General features: G+C 28.8%; 1 protein-coding gene across 1 annotated transcript in view; it reads right to left on the reverse strand.

The window, feature by feature from the left end:
* Positions 1-747: 747 nt before the first annotated feature.
* LOC126908601 (leishmanolysin-like peptidase) overlaps positions 748-16,893 on the reverse strand; it is a 39,658-nt gene continuing 23,512 nt past the window's right edge. The window contains exons 4-11 of the mRNA XM_050690829.1: positions 8,409-8,491; positions 7,131-7,248; positions 6,475-6,854; positions 4,324-4,549; positions 3,318-3,638; positions 2,073-2,232; positions 1,810-1,976; positions 748-1,162 (exon numbers count right to left, since the gene is read on the reverse strand). Coding sequence (XP_050546786.1) covers positions 863-1,162; positions 1,810-1,976; positions 2,073-2,232; positions 3,318-3,638; positions 4,324-4,549; positions 6,475-6,854; positions 7,131-7,248; positions 8,409-8,491 — 1,755 coding nt within the window. The 3' untranslated portion in view covers positions 748-862. The remainder of the gene's footprint in view (positions 1,163-1,809; positions 1,977-2,072; positions 2,233-3,317; positions 3,639-4,323; positions 4,550-6,474; positions 6,855-7,130; positions 7,249-8,408; positions 8,492-16,893) is intronic.

Here is a 16,893-nt window from a genome sequence, read left to right on the forward strand (position 1 = left end):
CTATAATAATCATATTTAGAGGTACATATGACAGTTACACAGAATGCATTTTTCTTAAATATTACTAACAAATAAAGTAATTATACTGAGTGCTCAGTAAGTAATGAAATAGGCCAATTATTATAAATAATGAGATAATAGAAATCCATTTCATTACTTACTGAACACCTATATATAGACATATATCACTCGAAATTCACAAATGATAAATGAGCAAGTAAACAAAAAAAATTATATTTTAAAATGGAATCGTATAGCTATCACAGTAAATATACACAGTAGCGCGTATGACGACGTGAGGGATTATAATTTATTTTCAGTCATATAAATAAAATCACTCTATAAAATTAAATAAAGCCACACAAATCGTATAAAAAAATTCTGTTCAAAAAATGATAAAAAGGAATGTTTGTGAAATAAATCAAAAAAGCAAAGTAAGATCTGTCTTAATTAAAATTATTATGAATATTGTTTTCACGTTAACTGTTCAAATTACACACAAAATATGGTAATTTAAAGATAAGATACATAAAGAAAAATGTATTTAAAATATTTTTGTTCTACAAATTTCATTTTGAAAATGAGAATTTTAATTATTAATAATTTTTACACAATAAATTAAAAAGAAAAACACGTTTCGCTTAATAATAAGAAAATTTACATATTTCATAATATGAACCCGATGCTCACAAACTTACAGCAGTTGAAAAATGCTTCAACCACTTTAACGAAAAAATGATTCCTATACTCCTCATCGTCACAAAAAACAAATGAGTGCTTAGCATAGTAGGAGTAATCAATAAAAAAAAAAACATACACATGTAAAAAACAATTCGAAAATTCACTAGGGGAACCATAATATTCACATAGTTATCGTAGAGATCAGTGGTAGCAGTACAGCTAAAAATAGAACATAGAAGATCAAGGATGGCTTCGTATCGGTAGCACCACCACAAGCTAACTGATCACGATGGTATGTTGCGGTTACAGGTACTTCCGATGGGAGCTTGCACTTATCACCGGGTATAGTGAACTTAGTCTCGTCACACAGCTCTTCGCAAGCCGGACAAACTATCACGCCTTTATGTAACCATCCATTGGCTACTAATCGGACTGTGAGCTCTTGTCCGGGAAAGTAGCAAGTATATGTATGATTAGAAACCTAAAAATATTTTAAGGGTTGAATTTTTTTTAAATAAATACAGACTACACAAATTATTAACACTTGAATATAAATAATATTCACGATTTTTATTATAACCGGTGAAACAATTATCTCATTATTTTAGATTGAATAGTAAAAAATAAAAATAGTAAATGTAGCATAAATGTATGCGTTTATCTAAAAAATTAGACATTTCTATAATCATTAAACTTATTTTTATCCAAAAGTGAATATAAAAATAGCTTTTTTTGTATGTAGACGCTATAACTGTTCTGGGTATTGTTACAGATATAAAAGTGAGTTTATCATAACTAAACTAGTAAAACTTAAGTTCACCATTTATTCTTATTGTATTTAGAATATTATTATTATGTCGAATATATAAGGATATGAAGTAATGTATAAGCTCTCCAAATTTCAATTTAACCTATCCGAAATAGATTAAATACATATTGACAATAAAAAAAATAATAAGATACGAAGAGACATATATTGCCCTATTTAAAATAGGGCAATATATTAAATTTATATTTTAAATAGCCTATTTAACTAAATAGGCTATTTAGTTAAATTTCATACCTGCTTATGTCCAACATAAATTTAGTTTCACGATATTATGTTTGAAATTCAAAAACTATACTTACAGTAATATGAAGTCTCCCGTTCTGGCATGTATACTCGTAACAACCTGAACCCCAATGTTGCCACTGTCTGACTTGTTTGCAAGTTTGTTCCTCCCACATCTGATTTGTGTGATCGAAGCACTTAGAATTTTCTCCATACACTTCTAAGGCAAAATTTTTATCTGGGTCTATGTATAGTAAATTTGTTTAATTAAATCCATTCGTTACCAGTTAATGTGAGTTAATTTTACAAATTATCGTAAGTGAAATAATTAATTACTTACGGGGATTATTTTCCGGATACTGACAGTGGGAGCCTCTAATAACAACGCTCTTTGATCTCCATATGAACTCTTGAATATATGGACAATAATCAGCTAAACTAACAGAACCACCATAATAAGCTTCGCGGCCAGGAGTAACGTGTGGAATGGAATCGAAATTCTGTAAAACAAAAATAAGTTAAACAATTCAAAAAGTGTATTTTAAATTAGTAAAAGTAAAAATTTTAATTATTCTCATAAATTAGTTTCACAGAAAAATTTTTTATAAGGCAATGAGAACAATTTATTTAAAAGCTTTTAATTAAAATATTTTAATAACTGTAAAATAATAAAGGGCATTGAATATAGGCATTATAACTGTCACAAATGAAGCATAAGTCGTATCAGAACATGAATAAAGTAATAATAGAATTTTTATGTTCAAAGAGCCATAAAAAAGAATAATTAACGGATATATTAAAGAAAATATAATAACATTTGATGGCATTAATTTAATATTAAAAAAAAAGTTGAATTACAGAGATATTATAATGAAAAAATTATAATTAATAATCTTTTTTTAAATGCGACACATTAATTATATTAAAATTATAATTTGAATACAGCAGAATTCCTAAATATAGACGATACTCTAATATTTGATTACAAAACTTTTAAAAAAAATCAGTATTCTACTTCAATATTTCCAAATTTTAAAAAATTATGTAAAAACATATACATTTTATTATAATTATATATGAATTGATTATAATCATTTGAGGTAAATATTTATTTATGTTACTATTAATTATGCTATATGGTATTTAACTTTATAGAAAAAATATCAATCTCACATTTTAAGAAAATTTCATTGCACATATTTAAAAGGTTCAATTATTCTATAAAAAAAAAAGTAATAATTTTTAGACATTGATAAATTAATGAAAAAAATATATATATTAAAAAAAAACCATTCAATGTTAAGCGTCCAGTTAATTGCAGAGGAACGTATAGGTTTAACTACAAAAAATATGTTGGTCAGAAACGTATCTTAACATCTCGCACATGAGTTAATTTCTACACTCGGTTGAACAAGTTAATAAGTACATGTAAACCACAGATATATTGTACTTTAAACACTATTTTACAGTTCGCGCTCCAATTTTTAGTCTAAATCAAAATTGAGTTAATTTCTTTTTTTTTTTTATGTAAAATTAAATAAATAACTATTTTTACTCTTGAATCTCATTTGAATTTAAGTTATACCTGATAGAAATTCGGTAAAGGCTGCACATGTTCGACTAGATTACACAGGGCAACCGAACTCCGATCATCAGTGCATTCGGTTTCCAAAGGATCTCTCTTCACTTTGTTACAAAACGGATGAATCGATTGCCCTTTAGCGCGTTTTATGTCCATCCATTGCTTACAGCTTTTTGTAACGAAGTCACATCCTAAGTTTTTACCCCAACTCAGATCTTGAGCAAGAGAGTAATTGGCCTTATACCAGCCCGTGTCTTCCATCAGTGCTAAGGTTAACCTAGAGTATACCGGATTTTGGGTGTGAGTTCCTGTCATTGCTTCGTTCTATGAGAAAAAAATAATAATTTCTTTAGTTAATTAAAAAAAAAAACATAAAAGCTGTTCTCAAAAAATGAATGATAAAATAAAAGTTAAAAGTCAAACTACGAAACTGTCAAAAGAGGTCATTTTTTTTTATTTGGACGCCAAGCATTCTAGCGTATAGCCATGGGAGGATTAAAAAAAAGCTCAAGGGTCAAATTTAATTCCTGTATTTTTGTTGATAACATGTAAAATATTATTTTGTTATGTTAGTTTGATATTAAAGAAATTCAACACGTTTAGATTTTAAAAAATAAAAAAAACAGAATAGCAGATTAAATATTGAAATACAAATAATAACATAATCAGTGATCCTTTTGAATATTATATCCTCAACTGGGAATCAAAGGTTAATATAATATTTTTCAACTTCGACGTACGTAATAAATAAATAAACATTCGAAAATCAAATAATAATAGAAGAAAGTTTTTTTTTGTTTAAGACTTATTAGACTGAATAACTTAATGAATTTTCTTGAGAAAAATATTTTGTTACTAAAAATGAGTAGTTTGTGATATACTGATCACCCTTTAGAAGGATAGAAACCAATCGGTGACATGTAGCACAAGTCGTAAAACTTAAAAAAAATCTATATGTTAATGTGAAATCTCTAATAGTCCACATTAACAAAGAAAATAATTAAAACACCTCAAATATTCTTTTTTCCCAGTGAGTTAAAGCAGTGCCATCTTCTCCTTGATCTTCTAGTTCAGCACCTTCTAGGAATGAACAGTTAAAATGTTTACGGACTTCTTCGACTACTCTCGGTGTCACCATCATTTGCACTTCTTTATCAACCACCCCGCCGTGAACAGTCCAGTTACGTCTCACGATAGTCTTAATCACTTTATCACTCCATTGTCTAGCTTGCAGTCTACAAATAAAATATTAATATTATTCAATGGAAAAACATAAAATACATAAAAACAGTAACAGACTAAGCCCAACCGGTAAGTCGGAAAATTCCCTAGCCGCTCGTATTTAAATACAACTCGCGTGTAGAAAGAAATAAATTGATGTTGACTCCTCTTAATTAACAAGGCCAACTCGTACTGTGATACCCTCGGACATTTTTTTTACGATAGTCCGTTGAAAAGTGGTTTTAAGAGATATTTTGAAATAACATTGATGATTTATACTTAAAATATCTTTTATTTATAAGTATTGCTCGCCAAGACATTAATATTTATTGACATTTGCTCGACAAAATGTTTATGTGTTGTGTAATCGAATAGTATTTAATTTTACGCAATTTTAGCTTTAAAACAAACACTAGGAACAAGGGTATTATTAAAGTAATAGTAAACAGTGTTTTTTAATGTTAATAAAAAAAAAACTTATAAAATAATATAATAAATAAACTAACGTCAGACGAATAACAAAAATTACATTTCAAACGAGTAAATCATAATATCAAATTTTAATTCAAAAGTAGGCCTTTTGTTATTATCGAATAATTTTCAAGTGTGTGAATTATTATTTTATGAAAATAATTTTTCTTTAGCCAAGATTTTTATTGAAAACATGTCAGTTTGATTTTACACTAAAATTATTTAAAGAATCATAAACAGGCTTCATAATATAAAGAATTTTAGTTATCTCAATAAAATCAATTAAATATCCAGATACAAGTAGAGTTCACTTTAAAGATAATAATTACATTAAAAATGAACAAATGTCCACGAGAACGTTTAATCATAACAATTATTCTAACTGAGCCTATTGAAATCAATATTACGATAAAAAATGTGTTGACTTCAATAACTATAATTTCAACATCGATAACATTTAAAAAAAGCCATTTCCATTAGTTCTAATAATCAAATCAAGATTTGTAAATTTAATTAATCGACGCTTATAACTAAATTATAATTGACTCTTTGTAGTTTGGTGTATTACCGATAACAATATCTTATTAAGAAAAAAATTTGTAATTTTAATATAATATTATTGGAAAAAAAAAAAAAAAAAAAAGAAGTGCTCAAAAAGTTATATTACCATTATTATCCAACACTAAATGCGAATATTAAAAAATGTTTTGACAATATATTCTTAATTATAACCACGTAGATGAACGAATGAATTAACAGTTGAGCAAGAACTTATTTCCATCAACAATTACAAACTACTCAGTTATAGGTGTTAATTATATATAATATCAGCCGAAAATTCTTTAGTCAACTGCAAACTGCGGGACACAAAAAACGCAACTAGGGGACTCTGCGATAAAATATAAGGCTCCTGTGTTACTCTAAAGTTACTCGATTACATTCTTCTGTGTGCCGCATTTAAGTAATCAAACAAACCCGACAACAATTTGCAAGATCCTTTTGATATATTACAGTTTAAATTATACTTTTGGCACTCACCAGACAGTAAACTTTGCTATTGAAATATTAACATCAATATTACATTAAACATTTTATTCTATTTAACTACCAAATTAATAATGAAAGTTTTAATTTGTTGGTTTTTAATTAAGAAAGAATTAACAAGTGAAAACTTGATTTAAAATGATAACTTTGTGGGTTGTTAAATTTTATCGAATTTATTACCTTTAATAAAAACAGTACGTATTCACTGTTAGCAATTACAAAATCATTCGATATAAATAACATAAAAAAATTGACGGAATAGGCACGGAACACGTTTTTAAATTTACCAAGCAACTTTACGGTGAATTGAATTTTAGCCAATCAAACTTTAGGCCACAAATTATTTCCTGTCGAATTTTTCACCGAGTAATTTTCGATGAAATCACGACAGACAAACAAACTTAAATAAACACATTTCACTTACTTTTCGTTGAGTCGCGGTTTGCCGTTGTCCTCTCTGGGGGTAAGCGGATAGCCGTTGACGTCACGATAAAATGCAAAGAGACTGACGGAGAATCCGAGGGCGTGCAGTATTTCGTGTTTGACGGTGGACAGGAGAACTTCGAGTTCCTGGGGCTTTGTGCTGATACTTTCGGGACAAAGATTAGCGTGTCCGGCAATGGGTCGATCCAGTGACGATTCCTGTTGACAATGAGCGGCGTAGGCGACCGTCAGACCTTTGTGACATCTTTCGGTTTCCATCGCACTGACATAGAATACGAAATCAGCCCCTTCGATGCCCGCTCCTGATTGAGACGTCCCGGTGCCACAATCCATGCCGGAAGCATTGCAAGTTTTACAGGCCTAAGGAATGATTAAATTTCTTTAGAAACAATCTTGTTTTTGAATTCCGAATGTACACCGACCGCCGCTCTAAGCGCATAAACATCGAGTTATTACGACAACTCGACTTTTCGTGTAATAATTACTCTGCGCGTACAGTAAAAAACGGATTGGGTCGATTTCGTTATACGAAATGTATTTCTCGATTATAATCGGAAAACTTTTCACAAAAGCTAATATTTCGTCCGAGTTTCGACGTAAATGAATTATGGTGATTTTAGATAAAAAAATGCATACCTCCAAGTGTTCCTCGGGCACTTGAACTTCACCGCACATCGTTCTGTCTTCGCACGCGTTTTTACAATAGGGATGCGGATCGCCTTTGCGGTAAAACACTTGATTGTTTAAACATTTCCTGTAATGCACACAAACAGGGCTAGTAAACGTGTTTGAAAATCTAATTATACTAAACTAAACAATTTCAGTGCGCCAGATAAACATTATCGATTGACTGATAACGAACAGAACATAATTAATTTTCGCGAAAATAATTTTTCAATAAAAACAAATGTCAAAAGGTTGGTCGTGTGTAGTCAACAACATCAGATGTTGCGTCGGTTCACAATTCAACTCTCGGTTAACATTTTTTTTTTTTTACTTTTTCATACTGTTGATTGAAATTTGTAATAAAAATGAAAGTAAAAATACCCAAGGCAATTAAACGTTATACGAAAATCAAACTAGCGCCGGCACATTTAAAAATTGTTTTGTATTGAACGAATTTCGGTTGCTTAAAACACATCTAGTTTTTTTTTAAGAAGACAACTTTTTTGATCGGATGGATTACAGTGCGATATAAAAATTTGCATGTTAACAAATAGACATCGTATAAATAACCGAGTGTAAATGAAAATCGTGCTTTTTACCCACGTGAGACGCGGTTTATTCAATTTTTCAACAATAGTATTTAATCGTAAATACATTGTACTCATATCGCAGCCATGAGCATTTTAATAACTGTTGTAATAGCAATTATCGCTAATTATTATTGTTTCGAACTCCTCCTAATCGGTATAAGCAATCGAATGTTTCATTGCACAAGACGTTAAACTCATGTTTTCAAAAAAAAAATCGTTTGATTTGTTATGTAAACGATAGCGCACATGTTATTCTAATTGCATTAATTTTGTACAGACAATGTAAGCAAAATGGACCATTTGAAAGGTTATAAATTAAAAACTGTGCCACAGAGCGAGTTAAAATAACATTGCATTAAAATTACCATATCGGGTTAGTTCAAGACTACTAATTGCACATTTAAAAATAGCATGGAAACACGAAATTATATTTTATGGCTATTCTAAAAGTAATATTTTCATCATCAAAAATGGAAATATAAGTATGTTTAAAAAGTGTATACCGGAAGAGTTTAGATAAAATAGATAACGCAATATTTAAATACTCTGAACAAAAAAAAAGCACTAGACGGTTCATAAACTGTAAAATAAATAATTAGGAAAATGTATTTGAATTATCAACTTAATACTCTGATGGTAATATTACAAAATAATTTACCTGTTCAGTCGAATAACATTTTCGGTTTTTCGGACCATTAGCGCCTGCTCCCAAAACCTCACGGCTTCCGGTAAAATAGTATTCTGAAAATCACAAAGCAGTTGCAAGTATTTAATAAAATATATTTTTGTCATGATAAACTAAAAAGCATAATTAAACTGTTCAAACAATGTAATCACGTTTTAATCACTGCATTATAATGTAACGGGCCTACGGCTAAAGGAACCCGACACCGATATCCTTACACTGTTAATTACTCGAATACTTTCTAATGTCCATCGGTTGGCCAACACGTATCGATACAGAGAAAATCATTACTAGATCATCTCACGATTTTCATAATAACATGATATGCGTTTATATAATTTTGAAGCGCATATGGTCTACTCGTAATGCAGTTTTTTTTATCGCAGTTATGGTAAATGTCGTAAGAGCAAAAAAAGCGTCTCGGCGAAATCTGCGGCGCGTTAAATGTCGTCAATTTGAGTTTATTGATATTGAAATTTCAATCGTACAAAATAACGTCCGCACGTTTTACTTTCAATATTTTACGGAATTCGCACGACTCGTGCCAGTGCCGTCCCTTTTCTGAGTATGCAACAAACAAACACCCAACGCGAATAATTCAAATTCCTCTTCGCAAAAACAAACTGAATAATTCGTACGGAAAATTCTATTTAATTTTTAACGCAAATTTGAATTTCATCGATCGTACGATCAGACGGTTTAGCGCAATTCACATTGTTCACTATTAGTGAATTGCTAAAACCACATTTAAATGTGCGCTAATTATGCATTTAGCGTAACAAAAATTAGGTTAGCGATTACAACATGTGGTTACAATTACACTACACGCGCGTGTTGGAGAAATTCACAGTTTTATCGAACAAGTCCAAAGAAAGTGATAAAACATCTGTAGTGTAACAGTGAGTAGATATATTTTCTATAAGTTCTACACTTTGTTTGCAATTAAGGTTAGGAATTCTATGCAATTATGCATTTTCTTAAGTTATCCTGAACACGTTATCAGCTAGATTTTTATCAATTTATTCGAAAATTCAGTCATTGATGAAGGAAAAATATCAACGAAAAATATTTCTTTTTAGCGAGATTAAATTTTTTCAATTTTCTTTTTAATTCGAATTTTTTTTTTTTTTACCGTTAGGTGGGATTACACCAATTAAATTGATGTAGCCCGAGGAATTTTGAATATAGTGTATTCGCATTGCGTTCTACTATAAATATAAATAAACTTAAAACTGAACAAGCATGACATATTAAAGATAATGTAAATTAAATTATAGTGGTTTCAGGTGATTAAAACATCGATTCAGTGAAAATTTAATTCGAAAAGCACGAGAAAATTATATTTAAATAACAAAAATGAGAAAACAATCTCTTCGCTGTAAATTTTCCTTTGAGTAAGAAACAACTTGTGATATTGAGTAAAGCTCAAACAACTTACTCCCAAAAATGGAATTTATAAATTAAATGCCGATGTCGTCAAAAGTCATTCGCCATAATTCTTTGTAAAATTTAATTAATAACGAGCCATGTCCTCAAATTTATACATTGTTAACTAATTCAAACATTCTTCTACACTTACCAGTTAAAATTTCATAACAAGTATATTACTTTTTGCAAAATTAAATTAATGAAATTAGGTTAAAAATAAATTATAATTCTGACACAGTAGTTTTTACTAAACCTGTAGCATATCTAAATAAATCTTCTGGAAGGATTTGCTATTACTATGNTTAAAAATACTATTCAATACCAATGAAAGTATTTGAATACTTTTATTCAAATACATTTACTCAAATGCTTTACGCCTTTGCCTGTAGCATATCTAAATAAATCTTCTGGAAGGATTTGCTATTACTATGCTATCTCATGTAGTACATTGCTATAAAACAACGCGAATCTTTGTAGTTTATACAGAACAATTTCAATAATAATACACAGTAAAAAATAAAATAACAGACTTTATTCATACATTTTGTTATAGAAAATTTTCCTAACATAATAAATCACACAGAACAACAACATGTAGTTTTTTTTATCAAAATACCTATTCGCTACATTCGTTTATTTGTAAAAATACAAAATTATCAATACAAAGTGTATTATAGTATTTAGTTTGAGTGGTATGTGAAGTAAAATATTGTGTACAATTTTCATAAAATTTGTCCATTGACATTTANCAATACAAAGTGTATTATAGTATTTAGTTTGAGTGGTATGTGAAGTAAAATATTGTGTACAATTTTCATAAAATTTGTCCATTAAACTATGACTACTACCACAAAATCCTGATTGATGTGTTTCAAAAGTATAACTGATTTTTTTCACGAAATTAAAAAAAACATGGATATTACTTACGCGGATAATAAAAACTGTAATAATTTTATGGGGAACTGTCCTTATTAAACTCTTGAAATTTATAATCCTTGGGAGTTTAACAATGAAATTTTCAATACTTTCGTAAATATGAAATCATCAAAATTACAACCCAAATTGTCAACAATGACAATTAGTTGTTTAATTTTTCGCATAGTATTAATATTTTCTATTGTTACTAATTTTAAACAATAACTGCCGTGTGTTCACAAAATATCTAGAAAGTCAATTAATTTGTTCTCATTGAGTATATTTCTCAGTAAAACACGCAATACCGAAGATTTCAATATTAATTTTCTCAATAATTATCGAGTAAACGGTAAGAAATTTAGATGTTCTTCACTTTATTTCGGCGATTAATTAGCTAGTAAAATTGATTAACTTCTATCGAATTAACGTCATATAATAGAAGTTGTACCAATGAGTAACTAGCGTCCTTCAAATACTCATAGAGTTAATATTGTCTGCGCACATACTAATTGATTAAGTATTAACAGATTGTAAATACCAGTGAAAAACAAATAGAAATTTCCGTTTCTGCGTTCGATAAAAAAATGATCAAAACTAATACTAAACGGCCTAGCTCAGTCGGTAATGCGTCATGAGTAGGTTCGGTTCCGTTGGGCTGTAAGTTTTTCTGTCCTCTCTGGAACAAGCAATAGCTTTTAGACGTTAAACATGATTAATGATGAATAAATAATTAACATTTTAGCATAACATATATCTTAGAAACACATTTTAGCAGTTGAATGAGCTGTTGTTGATATTAGAAAACATTTAACTTAAATAGTAGATAAATGACATTATTCATATAAAAGTCTATAAAATTCAATTAACATTAGCTTTATTCAACTTGTTATTCCGGACATCGGAAAAATATAGACTATAAGACAACGAGAAATAAAAAAAATATTTTTACTTAAAAAAATACAATACATATAACGGAGACATGTATTCACAATTTTCAATCGAATTATTGGAAATTTAGTAAATTTTGTGTCATAAAAAAAATAACTTAATTTGATTAACTAAAACTATATTCACTATCTTGATAATAACAACTATTAAAATAAAAATTAGTTCAACTTCAAATCTGACTCTTTTGTCATAAGTTCAGTTTTATCGGAAAAATGGTTAACACAAGACGTGCTTGGTATTACTGAAATGGAATTATTGTATTTCTTTGCACTTGGGATTTCAAGCTTGACTTGTCGATTGATAAAAGTATAACTCTTAAGTCAAACAAAACATATGAACAAACTTGGTGATAGGTATAAGATAAAGCGAGTGAATGAAACTGGCGATTTGGTGTTTTCCTTTTCAAACTATCATAGTTTATGATACGCGTTTTCTAGTTATCCTCAAATCTCTAACACAAACCTGTCACGGTTTAGGAAACCCAACCATACCTTCGTTAAACTAGTAGTTATGTAAAGGTTAATGATCATCATCATTATAAATCACTGCGTTTTTGAAACAAAATAATACATTTTTTAAATCTATACATAATAAATTCATTAAAAAAACTCGAAAAAAGAGTTATTAATTTTAATGAATACAATGCGCCAAAGATCCTGACTAAACAATACACAGCAAAAGTATGCACATATGTCGCGTGTACTGTCAAAAATGTTAATTCAAAATTATTGCATCAATATTAATCGTTGTTTTTTTAGTTTCAATAATTAAATAATTTCATGTGGCATTAATAAAGGTTTTGTTTTAAGGAGAGCGCGAATATAATCACGTTTTTAAACTCAAAAAAAAATATATTGATATTCCCAGAAAAGCGTTTTTTTCCTTGTTCTATTATATATTGATATAAAGAAATAATAAGTGTAGTAAAAAACAAATATACGTCGTTTTTATTATATAATTGTTTTTATTTCGATAATGTGCCGTTCCACGCTAGTTTTTTGTATAAACAGTTGTATGTAAACATCCTAATCCAAAAAGTAAATTTCATAAAGAGATTTACATTTTGTCGGTCTAAATGTTTACTAAAGTTTATTTTTTTTAAATCTCTTAACATTTATATCTTTTGGCGTAGAAAAAGCTAAAAGGACAGAACGTGACTAGATTTTTACAAATGAAGTCCATAGCGACGTAGCTATAATTAATTTTCATTCTAGACTTCGCTTCCAAATGGACTCCATTTAAAAAAATACCCACTTTCAGTACCACTTTCGTTTTTTTATTGAACGCCTCCGTCGTAGCTATTTCTCACATGCACAGTTAGCACTTGCCGTAAAACGATATCGATCGTTGCCCACTCGATTGGCAGAACAGTATTTCACTTGTCAATTTGGGCAACTACTAGAAAACGCTCTGTTTCTAAAACATGACGATGACAACTCGTTATATAATATAATTACACGAGGTGGCATGTGTGCTATTATTATTTAAACGAGCAACGGTCGCCGCAGAACAGACACAATCGCTGCAGAACGGTCGTGATCCAGTTACGTGATAGGACCTGTTTTCGCTGGCTTAGTACACGCCATAGATATGTATACATTAATGATGCTGTTCTTATTATTGTTATGAGAGCACTTCCGGATACAATACGGGCCATGCACAGAGACGGAGGAAACAATAACCGCCGGGTAGTTTATCGAAAGTTAATGGCGGTCGACCTTTTCTGAGCGCCGTAGGTGACTTAATAAACACTCTCGTGAATTTCTGATGTGTTGGTTAAAAAAAAAAAAACAGCACTGCTACTGTCATTGTCATTTTTTGAATTCCCAGAGCACAGAAACGTGGTATTTTATTAGACTTTGTATAACAACAGACACCTGTAACAATATTTGGAGCACCGACTTTTATTTTAGTTGAGGGACACGTTCGTCTAAGATGGTTAGTCCTTTTGATTTATTTCATAAATTAAGTTCCACTGATATAAAGTTCTTCAGTAACACTATTACAGTTTGGTTTTTTCTTACAGACTATTTATTTTCTCACCGACGTAAAAACGAAATTTGAATAATTCGTTTCCGTTAGTCTCGCTCAGTAATACCGAACATATATTTCATACAGTACTATATCAGAAATGATTTTTTATTCAAATATACCACACGGTAACTCAAGTAAAACATTTGTAATCCTTAGACTTTTGTTAAGCAAATTAACATATAAATATTTAGATTTCAAGTAGCATTGTGTAGATTTAAATAAGAATTCTTATAATTATTCAATATAATAAGTAGTAAAATTATACGATGCTTACGTAATTTTCAAATATGTAATGTGAAATATTTTTTATGTTTTAAAAATTTTAAAAGATACGCGTGTAGCAAAACATTCTAAAGTACAATGATAACTAAAAAGATTATTTATTCACTGGTCGTATTGAAATATTTGGAACTTAAAAAATACCTACAAATGTACCAAAAAAAATAACCAAGTCAAAAAATAAATTTAGAACAGCATATACAGCAAATACCACGAATAGAGTTTTGACTATTCATTATAAAATACTAAGAGCACAAAATTAAAACGTTTAAATAATTAAGTCTTCATAGACATACATGTTAAATATGTAACAAATTAATTTATTATTTAGAGAAAAAAGATAAATAATAAGGCGTGATATTAGATTTAAAATTATAATATCGATTTTAGACTTAAACTCTATATATTACATACTTACAGTATGTATCTACTATGGTGGAAAGTATACATGAAATTAGTCATGCAAGAAATATTTGTATCTTTTAACTTGGTTTTCATAGTTTTTTTTATTTGATAGATACAATAGTGAAATATTTAAATATAGACTAACAGATTATAAAATAAGCTGATAAAAGATAATTCAAATAACATAGTTATAACAAAAGAGTCACAACACACAACTTGCTATAAACATTTTTATTCGAAGAAATAGTAAATATAAAACCAAAACCTTTTAATTTTTACATTAAGTTTAAAAATTATGTAAAATCTACAAGTAATTAGAAATAAAAATTGTTTATTTGATCTTAAATAATTTTATTTGATTTTGGGTTAGACGGAAACACGACGCTATAAAATAAAGAGTCATGATGAAGTAGAAGATCCTCCTTACTGCATACTTAGTACAATGATCTGCAAAATTGAGTAGCCCACACATACTTACAAATAACTCTACGTTAACGTTTTCTATGATGGCTTTTTATTATAAACTTCGACTAAATATACACTTTCATTTAAATGAAAGCAAATAAATTTAAGCATAAAAAACTTGTAAGTAATAAAGAAAATCTATTGAAAGCTTTTAAGACTTACATTACTTTTTTTTTACAACTTTAGCTATAGTAAAATATAAGCCAACACTTATAAGGTTTAAACTTTATTTATACATTATTAGTTAAGTGATTTCTGCTGGGAAATACATTTAAAGGTTGTATGGCACGTTTTAATTTTGATTTATGTGAGTATATATTAAATATTCTCACTCGGTTAAAAAATATATGGAAGTAAGAACACAATTTAATAATCGTTTGTAGATCAGTCAGTCTAAAACACATCTAATCTTATAATAATACTACTAATACTAATACTGTTGTATCATACATTGTGAATTATTAATTATGATCCGACAAGCTTGTCACAACCCAACGAATCGTTAAGTATAATTGATGTAATGCCGTTAAAAAAATGTGTAATTTTTGTATTCGGTCTAACGCCTACACAATTATGATAGTGATATAACAAGTCAAAGGTCTTATACGACTGGACAGACAGTGAACTGTATTAGCCGGAGAAAGGACTACAATACATTTTTAAGTACGCATTGCAGACACAGATAACAACAGTAAACAATTCTTTATGAGGGAAACCTACATTAAGTTGTTCGAGTTGAGTTGAGAATTATCTAATAGAACTTAATGTTTCATTATTTCACAAACACACGAAGAACGGATTCGCTGTTTAAAAAGTTTTTGTACAACTGTTGATGACACGCCAATTCATAGTGTGTCCAGGATTAACATTGGGAATACCAAATAGTTGAAAAACGTGATGCAATTATATATGAGCAATATTAATTGTATTTCTCTGACTGATGTTTTTAACTAATAAATATTTATACAAGTGTATAAATGTTCATCATTCAATAATTTCCGTTATTTGGAAAGTAATACTCGTGGCTTTCATGGAAAATATATATATTTGATTATTGTAGAAGTAAATTATTTATGTAAAGAATAAAATGATGATGAAAATAGGTTTATCAAATAATATTTTGCCGATGTAAAGTTTAAGTCAACATTTAAATATTGACTAATAAGAGAATTTTATTTTTAATTTTGAAAAAAACGAAGTCAAAAATCGTGAAATTATTATCAATATATGAATATTTATAACACAAAATAAAATATAAGATCAATGCATACATCGAATGAAACTGACAAAATTGAACCGAACTTAAATTATATTCGCTTAGAGAAAAAAATCAGTTGCGGTACTTAATTCCGGTCGTGCTACCGATTTTTTGTGACTAATCGTTTGAACGATAAATCATAGCCGGGTATTCATCAAACAGCCATTAATTACACGGTTTAAATGGAGTTTACCAAAAGTATATCGCTTACTTGACTAATTAATTCGATTAAGACTAATTCAAGAATAGGTCGAGCTATTTTTCAACTAAGCTTAATCGAATTAATATTTTAGTGCGAATGATCATTATAAATATAAACATATATTTATTTTAATATGATACAAGTTAAGTATATGATATATGTATATTATTCGACTATAAAATATGTTGATAAGTTAATAACGATAAATAACTCAACATTAATTAGAATTGACTACCTAATTACCTCATAAACACTCCTAATAATAAAATAATTTAAATGAAAAATTCAAAGACAAAAACTCAATTTAGTAACAGATATATTTTGCACATATGAAGTTTTTCACGCCAAGTGATGACAAACTGAAATTTCAATTGTTATTACATTCTTCTTTCTGCTTTATGAAAAAATAAAATGAAATTGAAAAGAATTACCTTGTGTAACAGGGACGATTTATTTGAATTTGTAACAATCTGAATGATTAAAAACCATATATTTTTCTTTGTTTCATGATTAAAAATTTGATG

This window comes from Daktulosphaira vitifoliae, unplaced genomic scaffold, assembly GCF_025091365.1.
Source record: "Daktulosphaira vitifoliae isolate Bord-2020 unplaced genomic scaffold, ASM2509136v1 Scaffold_5, whole genome shotgun sequence".
Taxonomy (NCBI): domain Eukaryota; kingdom Metazoa; phylum Arthropoda; class Insecta; order Hemiptera; family Phylloxeridae; genus Daktulosphaira; species Daktulosphaira vitifoliae.